Genomic DNA, 25,528 nt, shown 5'->3' on the forward strand with positions numbered 1-25,528 from the left:
TCAGAACTCTTAATATTGAATGGTAATTTGCCTATTCTTTTCTCTTTCTGTATGTATATATATGAGTTCTGTACCAACAATGTTATTTGTTTACATGTTATATATGTTACACCCAACTAGGGAGAAAAAGAAAGGATATTCGACTGCAATTAGGCGTCCATTGTTTCAGCATTCCATGTGCAGCTGCAAAATCAAACAAACCATCGTTCCCTTTAAAGATATTGTAATTAAGAGATTACCTAACCACTTAGTACTACGGTCTAGTGGTATTCTCTTTACTAGTAACTAAGAGACTTAAGTTCGATCTTTACCAAAAACGAATTTGAATCACATTATTATGGTTAGACCATTGTGAGACTTAACTTACTCCCCTATGTCCTTAGTGTAGATAATATTGTTTGTTCAACAAAAAAAAAAATTAAGAGATTACTTAATCTTGATCGTAAATTTGCTCCTTGTGTTTTAGTAGTTGTTCTATTTGGGTCTTTAAACCCTTTTTTTTTTTTTTTTTTAACCAAATTGGTCCCCTAAGTTTGAAAAATGTGGTAAAATGAGGACATTTACAACCTAATAAATGGTTTAGGTTCTCAATGGTTTCTATTGGTTCTTATTCGGCCGTTTAGGAAATTTACTATATTTTATGTTTATGTAAATTATCTCCAGAGCAAATTATTGGTCCTTAGAAAATTACACGTTTGGCATCCCTATAATTGTGTAATTTGTTGGTTGATAAATAAAATCTCGTTGTCGTTTCTTGTCAAAAATAATAATAGGTGTGTGCAATTCAATTCAAACCGTTTTTTGTTGTAATGAAAAACAACTAGTAGATTGTCTTGTTTAGATAGGACCTTATTCTTCAACCCATTACGCCAAGCGTATAAGCTCTCCTGTACTCAAGGTTCTAAAAGACATTAAGCGCTAATCGACTGACAGGTTGGGGCCCCTAGATAGACTAGACGGATTTAAGTAAATTTATTATATTTCGTATAAATAAGTGTCTGCCTATACTTTAAATATATATAATTTCATTATAAACTACAAAATAGAATGACATATATATTATGAAGTATTGGAACATAATGAAAATATGGGGAACAAGGATATAATGTGTGTTCATTTAAGTATGCAACAAGTTTCTTATAATTTATTGAAAAAAATAAAATGCAAAAAAAGTTAATCTATTTTTTGTTTAAGTGAGTTGTGACCTAGGCGGATTTGGGCAAGCTAGGCAGACACCTTAACAGGTCTATGCACCATTTTTTAATTTTCAAACGCCTAGACAGCACTAGGCAAAGATTTTTAGAATAGTGCCTATAACTAGTGTTGTTGCTTAGAGTAGCAATATGACTTGTAATTTTTTTTTAACATACGATATTATCTACAATAATGGAGAGGGGGTTAGGTTTAGCCTCACAATGGGCTAGCAATAATGTGGTTCAAATTCGCCTTTGGCGAGAATCGAACCAAGACCTCTCACTTAAAAGTAACTAAGAATACCAATAGACTGTAGTACTAAGTGGCTATGACTTGTAATTAAAATTATGTAAAATTAATCATATCCAAGTTAGTTAAAACAATGTACTCTCCTCTTGTCACCCAAGTTAAAATTTAGGGTAAAGTACTAAAAACTACCTCAACTATTGGTGTCACGACACTTTCATACCTAATCTTTTTAAAATGACAATGTCATACCTTATCTTACGAATTTGTGTCAATGTCATATCTCCGTCAGTTTTTCTGTTAAGTGCTGACGTGGCTAGATATAGGGACCACTCACTAAGCCAACTAGATTAAAATATAATTAAAAATTAAAAAAAATAATTATATTAAATCTCTTTCCTTTCTCTCTCTCCCCCATCTCTCTCGCCTTTCTCTCTTCTCTCCATCCCCAAAACCCCTTCCCACTCGACCCCCCCTCCCCGGACCCCTTCCCACCCATCCCCCCCAACCTTCCTCCACCACCCTCTCTCTCTCGCCTCTCTCTCGCCTCACTCTTCTCTCTCTCTCTGGACACCCACGTGTATCCCTCAAACCCTTCCCACCCGTCCCCCCCCCCCAAAACCTTCCTCCCCCTCACCCTTTCTTCCCTTCGCTCCCTGTCTTCCCCAAACTCAAAACCAGAACCACCCAACCCAAATCCCACCCCGCTCCAAACTCAAAACTAGAACCACCTAACCCAGATCCCACCCAGCTCCCGTCTTCCCCGTACAATTTGGACCACACCCAGATCTGACAATCCGTCAACCCGGTGTATAACGTCTCGTCATTCGACACTGCCAACGCATTCACGGAGTCCTCATGCACCTTGACCGACTCGACGCAGCGGAGATCCGAGTCCTGCCAAATCTTCAAGCTCAACGTAGTAGAGATCCAAAGGCAGTTCTCGTGGCCCGATGCGGCGTAGAGGAGGTTATGGTTGATGACGAGGCAGGTGATTGAGAGGGAGGGGCGGTGGGGCTCGAGAGTGGCGAAGCATAGGTGGGAGACAAAGAGGTCGAGGGGCTCTAGATGGGAGAGTTTTTGGAGGGAGAGGTTGCGCAGAGAAGATGGGAACGGGGAGAAGAAAGGGTGAGGGGGAGGAAAGTTGGGGGGGGGATGCGTGGGAAGGGTGAGAAGGTTTTGGGGATGCAAGTGGGTGTCCAGAGAGAGAGAGAGAGAGAGAGAGAGAGAATAGAGGCGAGAGAGAAAGAGAGGAGAGAGATGGTGGATCCACAATTTTATATAAAAAAATTAGTTTTATTTTTTAATTTTTAATTATTAAAAAATAAAGAGAGAGAGAGAAGAGAGAGAGAGAGAGAGAGAATAGAGGCGAGAGAGAAAGAGAGGAGAGAGATGGTGGATCCACAATTTTATATAAAAAAAATTATTTTTATTTTTTTAATTTTTAATTATTAAAAAATATATTTAATTATATTTTAATCTAGTTGGATTAGTTAGTGGCCCCAGTATCTAGTCACGTTAGCACTTAATAGAAAAATTAACAGAAAAACTGACGGAGGTATGACATTGGCACAAATTCGTAAGATGAGGTATGATATTGTCATTTTAAAAGATGAGGTATGAAAGTGTCGTGACACCAATAATTTAGGTAGTTTTTTGTACTTTACCCTAAAATTTATCACATTGTAATTTTAATTGTAATTTACAATATTATTCGCACCCAAAAAAAAAAAAAACCCTGATAAGAAATAGTTGGAAGACCAAAATGAAAGAAACCTCGTAAGTGTAGGGAGCAAAAGGTGAACTTACACCATAAGCTCAAGGACATGGAAAAACACCAGTCAACTTTCAAAAGCCCAGTGCTTTGAGGGATAAGTGGGGTCTTTAATGAGTGTTTGCTTTTATTAATATGACTTGAGAATGTTGTATCGAAAGAAAAATATTCTTGTGAATGTGACTTATTTCCAACATTTGAATGTTGAATGAAGTTCGTTCAAAAAAAAAAAAAAATGTTGAATGAAGTATTTTATGTTGTTTTTTCGTTTTACTTTTTTTTTTTTTGCAATATTTTTTAACAGTAAGTAGCATTGACTGGTATAGTAAGATTGAAAATAAAAGTTTTAAATAAATATGAAAATCAAATATAACAACTAAACTATCCGTAATACTGAATACTATATAACATTAATGTTATGGTGTTACTTTTTAATTGTGGTAAATGTTTTATCCTATATTTTTTCATTAGATTATTGGTTTTGGGTACTTCAATGTCATGGCTGCTAATGTAGTAGACCAAATGAGACAATGAGACAATGAATCAATGAATGTGGCAAAGAGAATTCGAATCTGAGTAGGAATGATTAGACTAAGAGTTAGAATGTTAGATGAATAACTTAATTTGAAATATTTTAAGTTGTGGTCGTTAGCAATGTCTCGTAGATTATTCAAGCTACAAATTTCTTACCAACTGGCAGTGTAAAAAATTTATGGTAGTCAAACCAAATACAAAGCCTAGACCATTGTCAAATTGTTGTATAAAAAAATATTGATCTAATGAAATTCATCTCTATTTTGTTGGACGATTAAATTCAAACTCGCATTCTGAAGTCATTATGAATTGTAGCATTGTAAGTGATTTTTACTCTCAATCATAAAGAAAGTTGAGGTTTTGTGTAAAATCTAATTAGTAGTATGATTAGTAGCTTATTCTTTAGAGAATCTCCAACGTGAGATACAAAATACCATAAAATAGGTACTTTACATTTTTGATTGGTCATAAGCTATTTAAATGTAAAATATAGACCTTGGTAGGAATATCAAATTTGCGTAATTTGGTCTAAGAGAGAGAATAGCATTTCAAAATTACATCTCTTCTATTGAAATAAAATTCACATTTACATTTTGAAAATGTAAAACGAGAATGTAAATGTGGCTTTACATTTTATATATAAGTGTCAACATTGAAGATGCTCTTATAAGCACATATAAACTATTCTTTATTTGACGTGAGATTCGTATAACAGTTAGAAAAAGTTCCACTTTAGCATACCAGTTGTTGAAATCATCTAAATTATACACTTATGCAATTCTTAACTCAGCTAAATATAAAATCGGATCTGTTATACCTTGAACTACATTCCTTTGACTCCACATAGACATGCAATGATGATAATGTAGTGACGTAATGCTCTGCCTTCACAACAAAGGAACGATTAGGAAGATAAAAATTTTAAATTAAATGATATAGTTGTTGATAATTAGATTATTACTTAAATGTTGATTAACGTGCTTATTTTTTATTATACATAATTTAGTTTGTAAGTTTAATTTAAAATTTTAGTCTCTCTAACATTACTCTTATTTTTAGTAAGCAAAGCTTTACAACTTTCATGTATCAAAGAGTCAAGAATGTTCGTGATTTTCTCGATATATGTTTCTCACAAAAAAAAAAAAAAAAAAAAATATATATATATATATATATATATATATATATATATAGGAATTGCTAGCCGGGCTTGCTAGACACGTTGCACTTCCATTCCATCCTCAAAACAAGTTAGGACCCATATCATTAAAAAACAAAAAAGTGGTTATGAAATACAGAAAGAGATTCTCTCTGGATCTCTTTCTCCAAAACTACCAAATCAAATGATTCGGATCCTTGAAATTTGATCCAATGATCATAAATTATTATAACTTTTAAATTTTTTTTACCGATGTCGGAACCCACTTCTTAAAAAAAGAAAAGAAATTAGCATGGAGAACTCAAACTTCATCATCAACGTCAAAGGAAGAGTTTGACACTTTGACTCCACTGTCTCATCAAGCTTTCTTTCTCATTTTACCCTTCACACTTCAATACCCATTAGTCATGTTCATATCCTCATTCAGTAACCCAAAATTGGGGCTCTTACATTTCTCCTCTTTTCTTGCATCCCAAGTACCATGAACTCGTTTTCCCAAAAAAAAAAAAAAAAAAAAAAAAAAAACCATTAACTCTCATATTTTTTTTTCAAGGGAACTTTAACAAAAAAACTATCGGTATTGTTTATTTTAACGAAAAATCACATTTTTACACTAAAAAGTCAATCATGGTACTATTTACTTTATATTTTATTTTGTCTTTATCGTTAAAATTTAAAGTTTTTCAAGCTATTTTTATTAGTTTTTCTATTTTTTCAAAGTCTTTAACTTTAAAAGGTTTTAGCACATTATCTTCATTCACTTTCAATAATAACATCGTCCAACGCCTAAAACCTCATTTCGAAACTTCATAAAATTTTATGTGTGTAAACGCTAGAAATTTGTGCTCCAGAAGGTGATGGAGACTTCAAAACAGGTTTTTCATCCTATGTTTTAAAATCATCTCATGATTCTTTTTCTTGCATATCTTGCAAAGCCACCATCTATTTTCTAACAAGCTGTTTCAAAGTAGTTTTCTTGTTCACATATTTATCAAAAAAAGAATTTATGCTTTCAGAGCTTCGAGTTGTGGACATTTCGGCAAAAAAAGTGTCTCTCATATAAGTAGGCATCCAATATAAACGATCTTCAAACAAGGACTTTGCTTAATATATGCCATAAACAAAAGCAATGTTGTGAATTTGGAAATACCTGAGCAATGATTAACTTCATGGCTTTGTCTTAATTAGTTAGTATAGGAGCTGGGGGTGTTCCACCCATTGCCCTAACCCATGTTTTCATTAACCAAACAACTGTTGAAGCATTCCCGTTATGCACATCCAAATAGTGTAGACTAAAAATAGTTATTCACCCAACAAATGAAGAAAAGGAACCAAGTCTCCAAAAGTCTTATAATCTTCACGAACTTTTGCATCAACCCAAAAAAGTGGAATACCATTAAAAGTATTTTTTAGGCGAGTCGTGCTAGCTAGCATTTGTCTTGGAGAATATTAATAAAGCTCAACTTAAGAGAGGGGGGCAGGTAAGAATCATAAGATTCCCACTACAGGACAAAATAAGAATAACCGAAAATTAATTTGTTTTAAGGTAGAACTTGCATTGAAAGCTCAAGACTCAATTATAAACTTGCACCTTGAGTTTAGTAGTAGTTCTATTTGAGTCTCTAAACCTTTTTCTGAACCAAATTGGTCCCCTAATTTTAAAAAATGTGGTAAATGAGGACAATTCATTACAAACTAATAAATGGTTTAGGTTCCCAATGGTTTTGACTGGTTATATTATGCGGTGGTGGCCATATAGGAAAATTTACTATGTTTGTATGTCTGTTTAAATTATCGCGAGATTAAATTATTGGTTTTAAGAACATTTACACATTTGACATTTTTGTAATTGTATAATTTGTTAGTTGATAAATAAAACCTCGAATAAATGATGTGTGCAATTCAATTCAGACAGTTTTTTGGTTGTGATGAAAAACTCTCTTTTACTGTTTAATGTTCTTACATATAGTAATATAACATGTAATAAAATAGTGTAAAATTAGCTAGAGAAGTATACTCTCCTCTCGTCATCCAAATTAAAACTTATTCACACTGTAGTTTAAATTAAATTACAATATTACCGTGATAGGGAATAGTTGGAAGACCAAAATGAAAGAAACTCCATAAGTGTAGGGAGCAAAAGATGAACTTGCAGCAGAAGCTCAAAGACTTGGAAAAAACACTATTCACTTTCCAAGGTCCAGTGCCTTGAGTTATAAGTGGGTCTTTGATGAGTGTTTATGAATTCAACTTCACTGAAATACTGCTTCCCCACACAATCCAAAACACTGATCGAGAGAGAGAGAGATGAGTAGTAGCAGCAGCAGCATCGCACCTGAAGAAGGAGATGCGGTGCGTGTGAATGTGAGCCGACTGCCTGGGTTCAGATTCTGCCCCAGTGATGAGTTGCTGGTCAGCTACTACCTGAAGAACAAGATAGAGGGCACGGACTCCCATTTCCGCCACGTCATCCCTGAAATCGATGTCTGGAAGTTCGAGCCCTGCGATATTCCTGGTAAACCCATTATTCTATCTCACTTTTTGTTCACTAGTTTCCAATGGATTCTGCTGTTGTTTATGTAAATTTACTGTCTTGTTTCAATTTTTTTTTTCATTGAGAATTGAATTGGGTTGGTTTTGATTTCTTGCTTTTTGTTGTATACATAAATGTATGATCTTTTCAATTTTTGTGTTTTTGTGTTTCAATTTGAATATATCGTTTTGTGTTGTATAAAAAAAGTAATATTTTGTTTTGTGTTCCATTTCGATTTACTTTCCCTTTTGAAGAGCCAACCCATCTCTCTTTCCTATTGTATAATATTGTGGCACCCAGAAATTTATGATCTTGTTTCAGTGTTTGTGATTTTTGGTCTTCAAGAGTTGGATGGGTTGGTTTCAGATTTTGAACTTTTTGTTTTGTTGTTGGATTTCAGCATTCTTCCCAGAAGTTCATGAGAAGGAGTGGTTCTTCTTCACCCGGCCCAAATACAAGGACACCAACAGCACTCGCCGCGACCGGCTCACGCATAAAGGCTATTACAAGATCACAGGAGATGAGCGGGTCATCAGGGCTGAAGAATCCAAAGCTGTGATTGGGAAGAAGATTATTCTGACCTTCCACGAAGGTCGTGCACCAAAAGCAAAGAAGTCCGATTGGGTAATCCATGAGTATTATTGTACAAAAACTGAGGTGGGTTCTAAACCCACCAAGCAGATGGACTTAGTCCTCTGCCGCCTGAAGAACAGGTCACCTAGTTATAAGAAGCCGAAGGGTGATCCAACCCGCGGCGAATCACCTGATTCAGGTGCAAACCCGGAAGATGATCAAGCTGCTGCAAGTGATGTGATTGCCGGGCCAGTGGAACATCTGGGATGCAAAGAGATAGGAGATGTTAATAGCTCCGAGTCTCAAGACGGTTCTTGTCCTATAAACTGGAAAGACATTTTGACCTTTGTTTATGGTGATGATGAAACTGGTGGCTGGAAAGTCTCGGATGTTGATGATCCAGCTGCATCTGATATGTTCGAAGAGGTGAGATAATCATATGCTTTTTCTACATATTTTTTGTATGAACTTGCATTTGCAAAGCCTGCTAAAATTTAACACCTGCTTGTTTGTGTTTCTTAATCCACCAGTTCTGTTCTGCGTTGGAAGAGATTCCGAATTCAACCTCTCAGCTGCCACAACCGCCGCAGCTGCTGCAGGCACCAGAACCACATCAGCCACCGCATCCACATCAAACACAGGATTACTGCCCCTCCACACATCAGCCACCTGAGTATATTATTTCAACCAATGATCCCAATGAACCAGTTAGCAAACCTAATGGTGTTCAAGATCTAGCTACAGATGAAATCATTCCAGAGGTAAGAACCAGTCTCTGAATGTTGTATCCTTCATTTTCCAATATGGAGCACAAAAATTACATGGAAGCTTAACATTTTCTCGTTATGTTTCTTGATCCAGGATTGTTTTCATCCAGATGAATTTATGGGTCTGCTGTTTGATCCGTCACAAGATTACTTGCTGCCGTCACCAATGAACATGGAACTGGGAGATGGTGTGCATCCCAATAACTGTATTGGGTGCACTGATTAGTTGCGATCTCTAGATATATGGAGATTTAAACACTTTTCCCATTAGGTTCTTGATTTATCATGGTTGACCGGGTTAGTAATTAGTATCCTGGTAAGAAACAACATACCCTACTTTTAGTGACTCTAATCTACCAAGAGTCACAAGCACGAGTCTAAGATAGCAACAGTAACATAGATTTAATTATCAAACACAGCAATATGGGCCTTGTAAACCCCAAGAACTCTAGCAAGAGTACACCCTTATCTGCATTTCAGGAACTGTAGGCATTAGAAACTTCTTTTCCTAGTTCTGGTGGATATGTCCAGGACAACCGATGTAGGTTACCTAAGCCTATTCTTGTCCTTCTTGGACGTTTTTAAGCATTCCCTAGTTCAAATTAACAGCAGCAAAACCAGTATTTGAGATTTCAACTGGAAATCTCTCCTACAAGGAGTCCAGATGAAGCAAAGATGTCTCTCAGAAGCAGTTGTTTGGAGACCGCGACTCTCCTGTCAACAGAACTACAAATAATCCTCAGCAAAATTGTCTGTTAATATTGTACTGTCTTCATCAAAAGTCATGTACCTCAGCGAGATCGTCTTCAATCATCATCCATTCGTGTCTATCCAGTGGGAGTTGCTCCGAGAAGAATCCGACTGCAAAGCTGTATCACAAGACAAGGTAAGCAATCAAAGCTAAAATTGTTAATAAAAGCTCATGTATTGACACTTTGGGAAGGCTATTTTCTGTTTTCAATCAACTTAATTTGATTTCTTTTAACTCTATTTCCAGGTCAGGGAAGCTGCAGAGTTGCATTGCTCTTCATCGGCCCCGGAAGAAAACAAAAACCGAGTCTTTGAAGCATACAGTTTTGAAGCAGGCATCGATAGGGTTCTTTCTTTGAAGCATCTCCTTAAAACCACTTATCAAGTCTCCCCGATGGGGAATGGTATTGTTACATCGATAACAAGTTCTAGTTCTAGCCTCATACTCAGGCTTTCGTTCCACAGTCGTTTATTCTGGAAATGGCGTTATACAGGATCTGCTGCAACATGGCTGCTGGAGTCCCAAATATATTACAATAACCAGACACTAAATGGTGATGTCCGGTTGTTGGTATTGAAATTTGAGGTTCCATCCCTAATGGAGTAGCAATTACAATCATTGTCAAAATCTGATGATTATGATTGGTATAATCCGTTGATAACCTTCAGAATTAAACACCCATCTTATGTAAATATTACTTTAATTATTTTCCCTGTATCAGCTGCTGCGTTCCTGTGCAGCATTTCTGCTTTTCCTGTACTCCTTTCATTATGTATTGTTGTTAATGTTGTTTATTTAGAACCTTTCAATTTCAGTGGAATTTTGTGGTTATATTCTCTTCTCATTTTTTAGCCCATAAGAAGAAAAAATTGTTTGACTTCCAATCGAGTTAAAACTTGAAACCAAAATAATGCTAAAAAACTTTGTGATTTTGTAAGGGGTGTGATATCCACACGTCCTATTTTACTTCTCACACACCTTTTTAATTTTCGGCTGTCAGATTGGATGAATTAAAGAAGATCAACGAACAGAAATTATCAAGGGGTGTGTGAGAAGTAAAATGGAGTGTGTGGATAGCACACCCCTTTTGTAACACAACTGTGTATGTTATGCTACACCCAAATAAGGAGAAAAGGATCAAAAGGATATCCAGCTGCAATCAGGCGTCCATAGTTTTAGCAATCCATGAGAAAGTAACACAAGTCCACATCAACTGAATGCACATTTACAACCCTTTTTTTCTTTTTGTAAACAAGTGGAGAACACTCGAATCGAACTTATGATCTCTATCACTCTTTATCAAACTTATGATCTCTATCACTATTGGAAAGAGATGTACTCATTTGGGAAATTTGGATATAATTGGAATAGCTAGTTGCTACTGAATAATTATTGAGTTAATGTGTTTAGTTATTTGTTAATTGAGTTTTAAGTTTGGTATCAGCTAGGATGGTTTCTAGTAGACTAGTAGTGTAGTCTTGGGAAGAACAGTTTTAGCTAGTGGCATATATAGGTGAGATGACAACATTTTGTTGCAAAGCTTATTAGGAACTTTTGTAATCCCATCAATTGTTTCAATGAGGGAAGTTTTTCCCATAGCAAAAGAGAAGCATATTCTCTGCAATTTCTCCAACGTTGTTGAGTGACACTTACGATTAGCATCATGGAGTTATTTTGTTGCCCTTGGTCGAGTGATTCCAGGCTATTTGTTTGATCTCCTCATTTTCACCTATTTTCATTTGGTTCTACGACTTTGAGCCTTCATCATATTTACTTGTCCACCTTACTTTTCTTCTTTCAAATTCGGATTCACTTCTTAGTTTGGCTAGATTTAACTTCAACTTTATATGGTCTGTTTTTTTATACAACGATATATTTGCACTAAAGATGGGGGACTAATAGGTTGCGAACTCAGCATCCACAAAATTCGAACCTCAAATCTCTCACTTACAAATGAAGAGGAATACCACTAGACCGTAGTACTAAGTTACCAAAACCATATGGTCTCTTAGAAATCAAAGGATTCACTCCTGATGTCTATTAGGAGTTTAGTAATAAAACTTCAAAACTTGTAAGAATTTTAAGATTTAGAAAATAGACCACTTGAATTAGAAGCCAATGATGTACACACAGTAAGGTGATTGATCTAAGTCCCTTCTTTTGCTATTGTAACTTCTATCTGAAATATTTCCATAGAAAAAAATTGAACCAAAGTATTTTAAGGTAAATTATGTTTTCTTAATTGAGAAAAAACATGTCTTTGATTCAAATCTTAGAGTCTAGCTAGGATGTCTCTTGCTTTGCTTCATATGCATGGTGTATAGTAAAGCAAAGGGAAGAGGAGCATATAAGTAAGGAATTTAGAGATTGGGTTAGATAGTATTTTTTTTTTTTTTTTTTTACTATTGATCTTCACACTTATTTTGTAAATAACTTCTGCATGTTCATTTTCTCTCTTTGCATAGTCGCATTAATTTATAATTTTTTTGATAATTCAAAATAAAATTAATGTTATAGATTCTACTGTTTTTGTGAGAGGTGTTATATACCACATTGTGAAGATATCTCTACTCAAAAATTTCCTATTGTTTGGCGATAAAATTTATTTCGATAAAAAAGGAAAGAAAATAATCATGCAGAAAAGAATAAATAAATAAAAAAAAGATTATATTCACACATTCTAAATTATTTCTCGCCCACCTTTTTATTTTTTTAAATATTTTTTGACACACCACTAATACTTGATAGAAAAATATTAAAAAATTAAAAAAAAATATGGGAGAAGTAATTTCCGCCTTCTGGGGCGTCTTTGGGAAGTCAAAGAGCACAGTGGCACTTGTGGATGCAAATTTCCGCCTTCTCCTTCTTGGACAAAATTGCACCTACAAAACAAATCACATATTTGGTCAAGGCCAAAAAATCTCATGCGCCCACGATGAATTGGGGGGCCCCCGGGGGGGGGGCTGTTTTGGCCAAAGAACCTCTGATACCAAAGTTAGAATTTTGAGGGAAGAATGTTTGGAGAATTTTGTAGAGTTATGCAAGAGACTTGGAAGTAGTTATAGGGACCAGCCATTTGTGGTATTTTTTGGGTTTAATTTGTAGTTAATTAGCCATTAATAGATTAATTAGGTAATAAATCCATTAATTGACTAATTAACATAAAAGAAATGTTTTGGGGGTTATGGAATAATTACCTTGTGGAGAATATAGGATGATGGTGGATGAAATAGTTTTAAATTTGTTACCTATTTTGGGCACTTTTGACTTGGTTGAGGGATGATTGCCCGCTGCTCATGCGTAGGAATCCCGGTATGCCTTAAGTGTATTTTTATCCTTTTCTATCCATAAATCTACGTGTCGCCTTGTGATTATTTTTGGCTCCACAAATGCCCCCACACCTATTGGGCTGCTCGTAGAAAAGGGCAACAGGTGTAGAGATTTTCTTACTTTAGCAAACTTTGGACTGCTTTCTATTTTGATGTAGATTCCTTCTTTAATATGAAATTAGATCATTCTAGGAAAAAGAAATAAATTTCTCTCAAAGCCTATTTAAGTAGACCTTAAGTGGGTTATTAAATCAACTTTGAAGAGCGATTTATTCTACCCTACAAGAGAAAGAGAGCTTAAAGGATATTTGTTCCCCCTTCTCTAGCAATCTTCTACATCTTGCCCGTGCAAATGACCGTCTTTCATTGCTTTCTTCATTTTGTTTGTGCCGCATTGATGTAAGAGAAATTTCATTCTTTTTGTCTTCTTTGTGGATAGTGCTGTCGCAGGCAGTTGTCAGGGTGGTGCGACACGTCAATTGGCAGGGGCCAGGAGTCCGCTTGGCATGGGCCAAGGAAGTGGTTTGGCAGGGTCCATTGCTTGTATTGCTCGGCTTGATTGAAGCCAAGGATTGGCTCGCCATGGGCCGAGGAAGTGGCGTGGCATGGGTAACAGTTTGGGCTGCCACGTCTGAGCTGCTTGGCAAAAATGAGGAAATTGCTTGAGTTTAATTTCTTAGCTGCTGTAGATGGAGCAATCAAGGATGGAGCTGCCAAGATCGGAGTTGTTAAAGATGAAATGTCGGATGAGCGAACTGTTAAGTGCAAAAGTGGATGCTAACCATTTGTTGCCTAGTTGATCTTTAAGCATTCGATCTTTTAAGCTATGTGAACTTCTCGCACTGGAGAGCTTACCCAAATGGGTGTCGAGGATTTAGTTTACCCTTTTGCATTAGAAAGCAATTAGTTTACCTTCTCGCATTGGAGAGCAATTAGTAGTTTATCCTCTCGCATTGGAGAGCAAACACATATGGATGTCGGGGAATTGGTTTACCCTCTCGCACTGGAGAGCAATTAGTTTATCCTTTCGTACTGGAGATCAGACCCTTTTGGATGTCGAGGAATTGGTTTACCCTCTCGCACAGGCAATTGGCTTACCCTTTCGCACTGGAGAACAATTAGTTTATCCTCTCGCACCGGAGAGCATGGAAATCATTGTCGTGAGTGCAGTTGAGGAAAGCTAAACTGCTAGGACAACTGAAATAATCCTTAGCCTGCCCTCGGTTCTTGGTAGTTAGGCTGGTGTGTCCTTCTGGTACTCGTCTGCCCCCTACGTGTCATTAGGCTGAGCTGCTACATTTGTCGGAATATAAGTAGTCTTTATATCCAGCAATCTATATGAGGTAGTCCTATATGCTCGATCTTGTTATTGAAAGATAACTCACTTAAGTTGGTTATGTCTCATTGGAGCACCTTGTCAATAACTTTGTTGCACAGGAAATTGCGCAATCGCTTGGTCAGAAGCCTTTCTACTTCTTCCTGAATTTGCCTTTGTTGAGGGTGGCAGAGCTCTCGGCTGCCCCCGGTCGTGACCTACTGGTCTAGGCTGCTCTTCCATGTGTTTGGCTTGTCTATGCCTCGGCTGCGGTGGGTGTGGTATGTTCCTAGCAGGCGAGCGGGTAACTCGCAGGCCACTGGTTGAACTTGAGTCGGATTAAGTGACTGATTATCTCCATTCACTGTGCTGCTTACTCCGATGTGAGGTGGAGGATGCTCTTTGCGGGTCTTGCCGTGAATGAACATTTTGCTTGGAAGGTTGCTCATGTTGATTATCGGATTGTGGCCCCAACCGTGAGTGTATGTTTGTCCGTTGGCCTAACTGAGAGTGCACGCTCCTTCACGCACTAAAACAGGAGTATACGCTATCTCGGGGGTCCAGTCGGGAATGTACTCTGTTAGAACGCTAGGTTCGTGACTGGTCAAGTGGTTGTTTGCCGGGATGCAGGTGGAGAGGTTCGTCTGCCCTTGTCCTTCTTCGGGACACCTCATTTGGGGCACGTTCGATCTCGGTGCGATTGCAAGAGTTGATTCACCAAGGTTGTCTGTTGTGCAAGGGCGCTCGTCAACTCTATGACTTGTCGAGACAAGTGTTGTTCGCCATTTAGATTGGAAGAGCTTGGAAGGAATATGCCTCCTTAAGCAGTGGGAGTGTGGTAGGCTCCGGGCACGAGATTTGAATTGGGAAATACCAAATCCGCTGAGAAACATGGTGAAAATTGTCACATCCCAGCCCAGGCCCCTACCATATCCCACGCTCGACTCCACCGTTGCACGATATTATTCGACTTGGGCTTCTACCATACCTTCACGGTTTTGTTTCTGGAAACTCACGAGCAACTTCCTAGTGGGTCACTCATCCTGGGATTGCTCTCGCGCGAACTCGCTTAACTTTGGAGTTCCAATGGAACTCGAAGCCAATGAGATCCCAAAAGGCCTCGTGTTAGGTAGAGATGAGAATATACATATAAAACTTACAAGATCCACTTCCCTAGGCGATGTGGGATGTTACAATCCACCCCCTTTAGGCGCCCGACATCCTTGTAGGCACACTTCTAGCCAGGGATTAGCTTTGATACCAAAATGTCACATCCCAGCCCGAGCCCCTATCACATCCCCGGCTCGACTCCACCGTAGCACGATATTGTCCACTTTAGACCCCTAGCACACCTTCATGGTTTTGTTTCTGGGAACTCACGAGCAACTTCCCAGTGGGTCACCTATCTTGAGATTTCTCTCGCGCGAACTCGCTTAATTTTGGAGTTCCAATGGAACTCGAAGCCAGTGAACTCCCAAAAGGCCTCGTGCTAGGTAGAGATGAGAACATACATATAAGGCTTACAGGATCCAGTCCCCTAAGCGATGTGGGATGTTACAAAAATACCCTTGGCTCGATGGTTGGTTTGGATGGTTGAGATAATCTTGGGCCGATTTGGGCTGCTTGGAATGCCGCGGAAGTAGGTTGAGCCACGGGAGCAGGCTAGGCGGCAAAAGTGGGCTGCTCAGCAGTAGCAGGCTGGGCCACGAGAGTGGGCTAGGCCGCAAAAGTAAGCTGGGCCATGAGAGTGAGCTGCTCGACGGAAACAAATTGGGCCGCAAGAGTGGGCTACTCGGCGGGAGCAGGTTGGGCCACGAGAGTGGGCTACTCGGCAGAAGTAAGCTAGGCCATATGAATGGGCTGCTCGGCGGGAACAGGCTAGGCCACAAAGTGGGCTAGGCCTCGGGAGCAAGATCGGCCACTAGAGTGGGTTGCTCGGCGTATGATGCATGCAGGTGCGAGGCTTGGGCTCGCATTGGGCGTGGAGTAACATGGCTTGGGCCGTAGCCTTAGTGCCGTGAGCCGCCTTGGATGGCACGGCTTGGGTCGTGGTGGTGACACTATGGACCTCGCCGTGGCTGGCTACCGTGGTCCCATCTGTTGGATGCGAGAGTCTTCTACAAATGTGGGACTCAACTCTCAATGAAAGCACCAATTTGTGGATGCAAATTTCCGCCTTCTCCTTCTTGGACAAAATTGCACCTACAAAAAAAATCACACATTTGGTCAAGCCAAAGATCCTCACACGCCCACGATGAATTGGGAGGGGGGGCTTTGGCTGAAGAACCTCCGATGCTAAAGTTAGAATTTTGAAGGAAGAGTGTTTGAAGAATTTTGTATAGTTTTGCAAGAGACTTGGAAGTAGTTTTTGGAGAGAATGGAGAACTATTTATAGGGATATGGCCGGCCCTATTAGGAGATTAGGGACCGGCCATTTGTGATATTTTTTGGGTTTAATTTGTAGTTAATTAAACATTAATAGATTAATTAGGTAATAAATCCATTAATTGACTAATTAACATAAAAGAAATGTTTTGGGGGTTATGGAATAATTACCTTGTGGAGAATATAGGATGAGGGTGGATGAAATAGTTTTGAATTTATTACCTACTTTGGGCACTTTTGACTTGTTTAAGGGATGTTTGTCCGCTGCTCGGGCGTAGGAATCCAGGTATGCCTCAAAGGTATTTTTATCCTCTTTTATCCTCCACAGTGCTAATTTAATTGGTGAATTTGTTTTTAAGGTAATTCTAACTTTCTACCTAAAGTATCGTGATTTTTAAATTGTCATATATGAAATTTTTTCATCCAAGTCTCGTACATAAAGTTACGTTTTTATCCCATATTCATATTCTGTTAGGTTGACCATTAGTACGTTAAATTGTGACATGGCTCCCACGTAAATGATTACTGAGCATCCATGTGTCACTGTGGCTCCACGTGGATAATTTAAAAAAAAAAGAAGGAAACAAATGAAAATGACTTCAAAACTTTGAGTTTTAACCAAAAACCACCAACCAACTTTATTTAATGACAAGGACAAGAAAAAGAAAAAAAAAAACCTAACAAAAGCGCGTGCAAGCCCTGCACCTGTATCAGTACATGATCCACTACTCATAGAGAAGAACAATATGAGGAAAGATTTTTTTCAAACCATTAGTCGGTAATATTTTTGCAATCAAATGTCCATCTCTCTTCAAATATCTTAGAATTCAACTCTATTTCAATCTCTAATTTCCAAACATCTAAATGGACCTCAAAGTCCTATTGATTGAAGATCAACAAAGCCTGCAATTTCCATACACCTGTGTCAATACGTGATCCGCCACCGTGACGACGAGCATGATGATCTTCCTACTCATCAGACTAATCTGAACTCAACCCATTGTGCCCAACTTTTTTATTATTAAAAGTGTTGTGTTTGTAGGGCACATCATTTGCATTTGGTGGAGGAGAAGAGGAAGCTGCAGATGTGCGGACAATAGAAGAAAATTAAGTAATTGGTATAGAAAGTTAAGAAATTGAAGAGATATAGAGAAAATTTGATGAGTATCGAAGAAAATTAGAAGAAGAAAATGTGTTTGGAAGGTGAGAATGTGCCAAGAAAATTCAAGAAGAGGAGAGAGAATAATGTAATACTGTTAAGTTTCATAAATAATGTAGTACTGTTAAGTTTCATAAACAGTGTAGTAAGTTTAATAAACCGTGTGGAAAGTTTCAAAAACAGTTTGTGTGAAGATGCATGGGTCTGCGCATCAGATTTTTTTTAATATTAAAATTATGTATTTTTCATTAAAATTTAAGTTATTTTGTCATTTTTATTAAAATTTAAAGGTTTTTCATTAAAATTTAAGTATTTTTAATTAAATAACGTTATAGCATGATTTTTTTTATTAAAATAAACTTAGCCTAAGCTATTTTCATGAAAGTTCCCTTTAAAAAATTTGGCTGAATTAAAATTTCATGATAGTAAAATGAGAAGTATCCTTGTTTTTAAATTCACCTGCTCTGCTTCTTCTGCTTTGTTTTCTAAGGCGAAAAACATTTAATAATCTGGTTTCCAAATTTCCACCAGCATTTGAAGGAGAAGGAGGAGGGATGAAAAACATTAGCACCACCACCACAACCACAACAACCACCGTATAATTGGTGCCCAAATTTGTGGTTGCGATCAGATTCCACATCAAATGCTCCTCACTCAAATGATCATAAAAGACGACATTAGTGGCAGATTCAGGATTCAAATCTTGGGGGATCCCCCAAAAAATTTAGACAAAAAATTGATTGAGCAACACGAGGTGAGCGGCTGAAGACGACGGCCTGAATGATGACGACACGGCAACAGGTAGTGGGGTTTGGCTTTAGGGTTGGGACTCGAAGTGTGCAAGTTTATAATGCATGACTGCTTCGCTCTTTTAGATTTAGGTTTAGGTCGGTACTTGGGTTAGGGTTAGGGTTGGGAATTTTCTGTATTAGATTTAGGTTATTTAAAGAAAGAGTAAAAAGGCCCACTTAGTGAGATTAATCCTTTTAAATTTGAAAGAGTAAATGATTACACGTGGTTTAAAGAACCCTAACATCCAAAAATGCTAGTTTCATTTAACATTAGTAAAAGCAAAGAACCCTAACATCCAAAAATGTTAGTTTCATTTAACATTAGTAAAAGCAAGAAACGACGACGCATAAGGGAAAATAGAAAGGGTTTCAAACATTTCTTCCTTGGGATGACATTGCTACACTTTTCCTACCAAAATTTCAACTGGGTTAAAACTGTACCCACTACTATCATAACCTGTCCAGACAATCGGAGAGTCCCTGAATATCCTCACAGGCGTTTCTCATGAACTTGTGACGTCCTGAGATAACCCGAGTCTCTAAGTGGATCTAGGCGACACTAAATGCTCCTTGTTCGAAAGAGCTTAAAGTAATTAAAAGAAATTAACGCGTTAAAGGACGATGGGATCCACTGATAGTGATATGTCATATGTCGCAGCTTTGTTTGTAACTCGGGTAAAACTTGTATTGGAAGCTCAAGAATTATATTATATATATTTGCACCTTGAATTTTAGTAGTTGTTATATTTGGGTCTTTAGACTTTTTTGGCTACTAAATTGGCCCCTAAACTTCTAAAAGTGCATGGTAGAATTAGGACAACAAATCCCTTAAAATTTTGATAGAATTCACTCGTGTGTTATTCAATTCATACGGTTTGTAACAAATCTTAGTGTCGCCTATGTAAACAAGAAAACTTTTCGGACGAGCACTACACAAATGTAATTAACAAAAAGAACACTCATTGAAATAAGTTGTAGGCCTCAAAATTTTGATGAAACAAATATCCACCCACAAATTAAATTTTGACTTGCTAGGGTTTATGTGGTGCACTTCATAGGCCTCGCCAAATTGCACACATTGCATATTTATATTTGACTCATCAAAACTGGATGAGTTATGAAGAGTAACACATGTCGACATCTGAGACATCTGTCAAACAAATCAAATCAAGTAAAAAAAAAGAGCAAATTAACCCTAATCAATCAAATCCCTCAATTATGGTTTAGTTCCTTAAACCTACTGATTCTGATTTAAATAATGAATAAATTAAATCAATTAATCTAAATTAAATCAAATCAAATACAAAAAGGGAACAAATTAACTCTAGTACGATCAAGTTAGATCAATTATGGTTTAGTTTTCAAAATTAAAGATTGATTTAATTAAAGAGCTAAATTAAATAATTAGCTCATATTGGAACAAATGACAAAATTAATCCCGCAAATTACGGGATTCAAATTGGCAATTCTAAACTAAAACTCAATCACTCGCTATAAATACTGACCTTATTTTCAAGAAAACATGACTCCAGAGAAATGAAGCAAGTCCAAATCTTTGGAGAAAACCTGAAAGCTCTATGGTCAAAACAAACACCAAAAACCCAAACACTTGTATTCTTCATCAAGCTCGTGAAGAATCAACAAGCATAACAAATACACATGCCAGTTCATTCATGTTGAAGCTGACGACACCCACCACGTGAAACCGCTTGTGTACCCGTTTCGTTCAAGATCAAGTGCTTGCCACTCTTGAATCTAATCTCAACACTGGAGGTTGAATAAGAGGAATATTCTTGTAAAGAATAAACCACGGAGATTGTACCCTAAACATTCATTTAATAAAAATATTATTTTATACACAAGTTCTTTTGCTATTCGTTAATTGAATTTTTGTGTTTACGCACATATATAAGAAAAATTAAGATCATATTATTTAGTTTACTCAAGGTTTAAGGTAATAACATTGTTCATAATACATTCGTTTGGGATAGTAATATCGTTTGTAGTCATAACTGTGTAGATTTGAAACTAGCCAATTTAGTTATGGCAATGAACTCTCTCCTCATCACCCGCAATTTAAAATCTGTCATATTGTAATTTAGATTAAAATGAAAATAGGAAAGTGTTAGTCATACATCAATTTTTACTTTCTACATACCCTTGTTAATTTTTTGCTATTGATTTTCTTCAACTCATTCGATTCAACAGCCGAAAATTAAAAAATGTATGTGAGAAATAAAATTGAGTGTGGATAGCACTACTCTTGAAAATTTATCCTATAAGAAAAGGTTGAAAGACCAAAATGAAAGAAACCCTAAAGTGTAGGAAGCAAAAGATGAACTTGCACCATAAGCTCAAGGACTTGGAATAAACACTGTTCACTTTCAAAAGACGATTGCTTTGAGTGATGAGTCGGGGGCTGAGATTCCTCGAAACAACAGAAACACACAAATGCAAATTACTAAAATACATGATAGGAATCTGGGTGGGATCCACACCATCAAGAAATTAAACTTGGTTTGGCAGCTTCATCTGAAGACTAGGAAGTCTTTGCAAGCCAAAAGAGCACAGTGGCACTGAATTGGGTGACTTTGTTTTTAAATACAAACTTCACTTGCTCTGCTTATTCTGCTCTGTTCTCTGAATGCAAAAAACCATCTGATAATCTGGTTTCCAAAACATTTGAAGGAGAAGGAGGAGGGATGAGAAACATCAGCAGCAGCAGCACCACCACAACCACCGCACAATCGGTGCCGGACATGGTGGTTGCGATCAGATTCCATCCCACCGAAGATGAAAAGGTCAACTTCTTGAGCAAGAAGATGAAAAGTCACAACTCTCAAGCCTGCCTCTTCCTCCCTGTCATCGATGTCCGCAAGTTCGAGCCTTGGGAATTGCCTGGTAACCCCATTATTCTATCTCACTTTTACTCGTTCGGTGCGGATATCTCATATAATTCAAGGTATTCGTGAAGCAAGAGATGAACGATTTTTCTTTTTAGGGGATTAGATGGATTAGACATGAAGAAAACTTATCTGTTCGAAACATTAAGTTTCATTACGATTAATCCATCTTCTACCTTCAAATTGGACAAAATTTCTTCATTTCTTCCATCAACATAGCTTAAATATTGTGAGCTATCCAATTCAATCCAATCCTAGGCACCAAACGAGACATGAGTCTAATGAATCATCCAATATAATTTAATCTTTATTCACCAAAGAAGGCCTTGAAGTGAATTGGTTACAAATTTTCGATATCTTACTTTGTGTTGCAGAGCACATGTTCCCTGATTCTCCACATCATGCTAAGGCGTGGTACTCCTTCAGCCCGTGTGATTACAAATCCATCAATAGTCGTCGCTTCAATAGGGAAACAAAGAAAGGCTCTTGGAAGATGAACAGCAAGCAACGGGATGTGGGCACGAAATATTTCACTTGCAAAAAGAGGACATTAACCTTCCAAATAAAGACCTTCCAAGAAGGTAGTAAGTCTAAATCCATTCCGACCGGCTGGAAAATGCACGAGTACATTTGCATTAAACCTAAACGGGGTTCTAGTCCCCATCAGGAGAGGGATCAGCGAAGGGACCTTGTTCTCTGCGTCCTGAAGTATAAGCCAGTTGATTCTAAGTCTAATACGGGTACTTCGATCCGGGGTGATTTTGCTGACAGTACTGGTAATCGTGGCTACATTGCCTCTAGTTCCGGAGATGATGAATCTGCTGTTGCTGCTGCATTGAATCAAGATGATGGTGAACCTGGTGGCGGCAGCAGCTCATCTGATTTTATTAATAAATCTCTATGCGACATGATTCAAGAGGTTTGGTTTCATGTCCACCCTTGTATGTACTTATCTGTATTGTTTTGTCTTTTAATAATCAGAGGATCAGAGGGAAGTTTTTGGATGTGTTGGTCCTCTCACCTTCGTGACTGAGAGTCGCACTTTGTGACCTTGACGGACATGAGCTAATCTCGCCTAGTCCTCGGTTTTATTAACAAGAAGAAAAAAAAAATGTTACATTTTTTTTCCCTGTTAGTATGGAGCACGAGAAATGTATCAAAACTAACACTCGCTTGTTTGTGATTCTCAATCTTGCAGTGGCAGTCATATGCTCCGGCAGGAGAATGTCTGAATTCACTCCTTCCTCTTCCTGAACAACCTCATCTTGGACATTCTCTTGATATCTATAGTCATGAAGTGGTTGATCCTGGTACTGGTGGCTGCATCACCTATAATTCTGATAACCAAGCTGCTGCAACGAATCATATTATTCCCAACACAGAAGAAATTCTTGCATGCAAACAGCTAGAAGGAAGTGCTGTGCTTGGCAGTGGCAATCATGATGACGGTGAACCTGGTAGCCGTATTTCATCTGATTTTAATGACCATGCAGTAGATGATATGCAGGAGGTAAAGATGAAGACGCTTTTTTAAATATTTTTTATGTGAACTTGGTAAAACGAATTACTAGAAGTATTGCTTTGTCTTGTGAATCTTAATATGGCAGTTTAATCAGCTAGACAAACTTTTGGATTTGCCCTTATCTCCTCCTGAGCTGTCTCAACCACACCAGCTGGAAAATGTTCCGGGCGTCCATAGTGGCAAATTCAGTAACTGGCCATCTCCAATTGGGGTTAATACTTCTTATGTTACTAATAAGAATAATATTGCAACCAATTACGAAAACGAACCAGTTATCAACATCGCTTTTAATCGAGCTACAGATGAAAGGATTTCCGAGGTGAGAATTAATTTGTTTTTTTATTATATGAACTTTTTAATATGGTGCACCAGAAGTACATCAGAACTTAACACTTGCTTGTCATGATTCTTCATCCAGGTTTATTCTCAGGCAGAAGAAAATCTGGGTTTACCCTTTCAACCATTTGATCAGCTACAAAATTACGCATGGCAATCACCAATGTTGTTCTCAGAAGTGGGAGAGCTTCTGCCTGCCAATAACTATATTGGATGCAACGAGTCGCAATTTCTAGATATGGAGGTTGCGACTTTTTTCCCACAAAGTTCTTGAATAACAGAGGCATCGTACACTCTTTCCAATGGCTCCAACCTACAAGAGTCATTGAGATGGGTGTATGATGGGCATAGTGGAGTAACCCAGTGATACCAACGCTGAGTTACTCCACTGACGTGCAAAAGATTATTCTGCATTAGCTATTGGAGAAACACTCCAATATTGTTAATGAACAACGATTTTCTTATCTGTAGGAGAATATCAAGAGTGCCTTGTGAGAATGTGTCTCCAACTCACATTGTTACACCGTTATATTCTCCTACAAATAATTCAAAAACATTCGCAGTTATCAACATTTCTGCAACCAGATTTTCTGGGAACTTATTCGTAGGTATGGACATTTATGTCCAGGAACCACAACATAAGTTATGTAGTCCTTGACACACAGCATTGGTTTTGGGCAATTATGTCCCAAGTCATTGTTGTTTGTCACAGAATCCCCAAGTCTTGTATACTTCAACCTTGTTAGGTGAACTTTTGTTGGTACAAAGGAACACCAGGAAATGCAAATGGTTGAAATGCTGTCCGGAATTCTACCCTTCTCCGAACACGATGAGTCCAGACAATGTAGTAATATCTTCTCTCGCAAGCGTTATTCGAAGATGGTACTTCCTCTTTCAACACCACTGCAGATATTCCTCAGACGAGTAGCTCTTCGACCGGAATTCTACCCTTCTCTGAACACGATGAGTCCAGACAATGTGGTAATGTCTTTTCTCACAAGCTTTATTCGAAGATGGTACTTCCTCTTTCAACACCACTGCAGATATTCCTCAGACGAGTAGCTCTTCAACCGGAATTCTACCCTTCTCCGAACACGATGAGTCCAGACAATGTAGTAATGTCTTTTCTCACAAGCGTTATTTGAAGAAGGTACTTCCTCTTTCAACACCATTACAGATATTCCTCAGACGAGTAGCTCTCTATCCTACAAGTCAAACAACACACAACCGCAATATCCACCAACATCCATCCCTGTCTGCCCACATGGAGATGCTCCAAGAAGAATCCGAATGCAGAGCAGTGTCACGAAACAAGGTGAGGAAATCAAGCTCAAAACAAGAAGTGAATACTTTCTGGCTTTGTTCCCGTCATTAAATGAAAGCCCATATGTTTATCCCTTCACTCCGAGAAGCTATTTGATATGTTCACTGAAGTAGTTAATTTGATTTTGTGTTTGCAGGACAGTGAAGCTGCAGCTAGCGCATTGTATTGCTTTCTGCTCATACCGTTCGAAGCAGGCATGGAATGTGCAACGAATTGAAGGGTTCTTTCAATTTCCCGGAAGCATCTCCATTAAGCGATGAATCAAGTAGTCCACGGTAACACTATTTCAGTTACAACCAAGTTCTATGGTTTTCGGTCAAAAGCGGATTTGCTTTGTTCCGCATTCACTATACAGGAGCTGCTGCTACATGGCTGCTGGAGACTCAACTGATGTATAAACGTAACCAGACACTAATGTGATGCCAGGGTTATGTAAATAGAATCTTTGAGTTCCATCCTTGACGGAGTAGTAGTAACATTTATTTTTCAAAAGAAAAGTTGTATGATTAATTAGAAGGTCTTAAACTTATCAATGACCTACTTTTAAGTGTGAAACACCGAAACTTGTATCGTTGTTATTGTTGCTTTTATTATGATGTCATTGAGAATGTTGTATCAAAAGAAAATATTCTTGTGAATGTGGTTTATTTCCAACATTTGGATGTTGAATGGAGTATTTTGTATTGTTTTTTTGTTTTACTTTTTCGTAATCTTTGTTAACAGTAAGTAGCACTGAGTGGCATAGAAAGGTCGAAAAGAAGCGTTATAAACAGTTGTGGAAATCAATTAAAACACATGTAACACTAAATGTTATATAGCATTAACGTCATGGCACTATTTTGAACCGTGGTAAATGTTTTATCCTATTTCAATGTATAGTAGACTAAATGAAGCAATGAATCAATGAATGAGGCAAGGGAGAATTCGAATTTGAGA

The 25,528-nt window shown here is 37.8% G+C and overlaps 2 protein-coding genes across 2 annotated transcripts; both read left to right on the forward strand.

The window, feature by feature from the left end:
• Window positions 1-7,085: 7,085 nt before the first annotated feature.
• Window positions 7,086-10,359, forward strand: LOC103932904 (NAC domain-containing protein 60-like). The gene is made up of 5 exons (XM_048566034.1): window positions 7,086-7,419; window positions 7,838-8,436; window positions 8,541-8,771; window positions 8,872-9,663; window positions 9,775-10,359. The coding sequence occupies exons 1-4, from the start codon at window positions 7,212-7,214 to the stop codon at window positions 9,001-9,003; spliced, it is 1,170 nt and encodes a 389-aa protein (XP_048421991.1). The 5' UTR covers window positions 7,086-7,211; the 3' UTR covers window positions 9,004-9,663; window positions 9,775-10,359.
• Window positions 10,360-20,997: 10,638 nt separating this feature from the next.
• LOC125469098 lies at window positions 20,998-25,248 on the forward strand. Its single transcript, XM_048566033.1, has 6 exons — window positions 20,998-21,408; window positions 21,785-22,329; window positions 22,609-22,920; window positions 23,018-23,251; window positions 23,351-24,583; window positions 24,729-25,248. The coding sequence occupies exons 1-5, from the start codon at window positions 21,210-21,212 to the stop codon at window positions 23,540-23,542; spliced, it is 1,482 nt and encodes a 493-aa protein (XP_048421990.1). The 5' UTR covers window positions 20,998-21,209; the 3' UTR covers window positions 23,543-24,583; window positions 24,729-25,248.
• The last annotated feature ends 280 nt before the right edge of the window (window positions 25,249-25,528 follow it).

This window comes from the organism of the source record quoted next, unplaced genomic scaffold, assembly GCF_019419815.1.
Source record: "Pyrus x bretschneideri cultivar Hongxiangsu unplaced genomic scaffold, Pyrus_bretschneideri_v1 Contig40, whole genome shotgun sequence".
NCBI classification, from domain to species: Eukaryota; Viridiplantae; Streptophyta; class Magnoliopsida; order Rosales; family Rosaceae; genus Pyrus; species Pyrus x bretschneideri.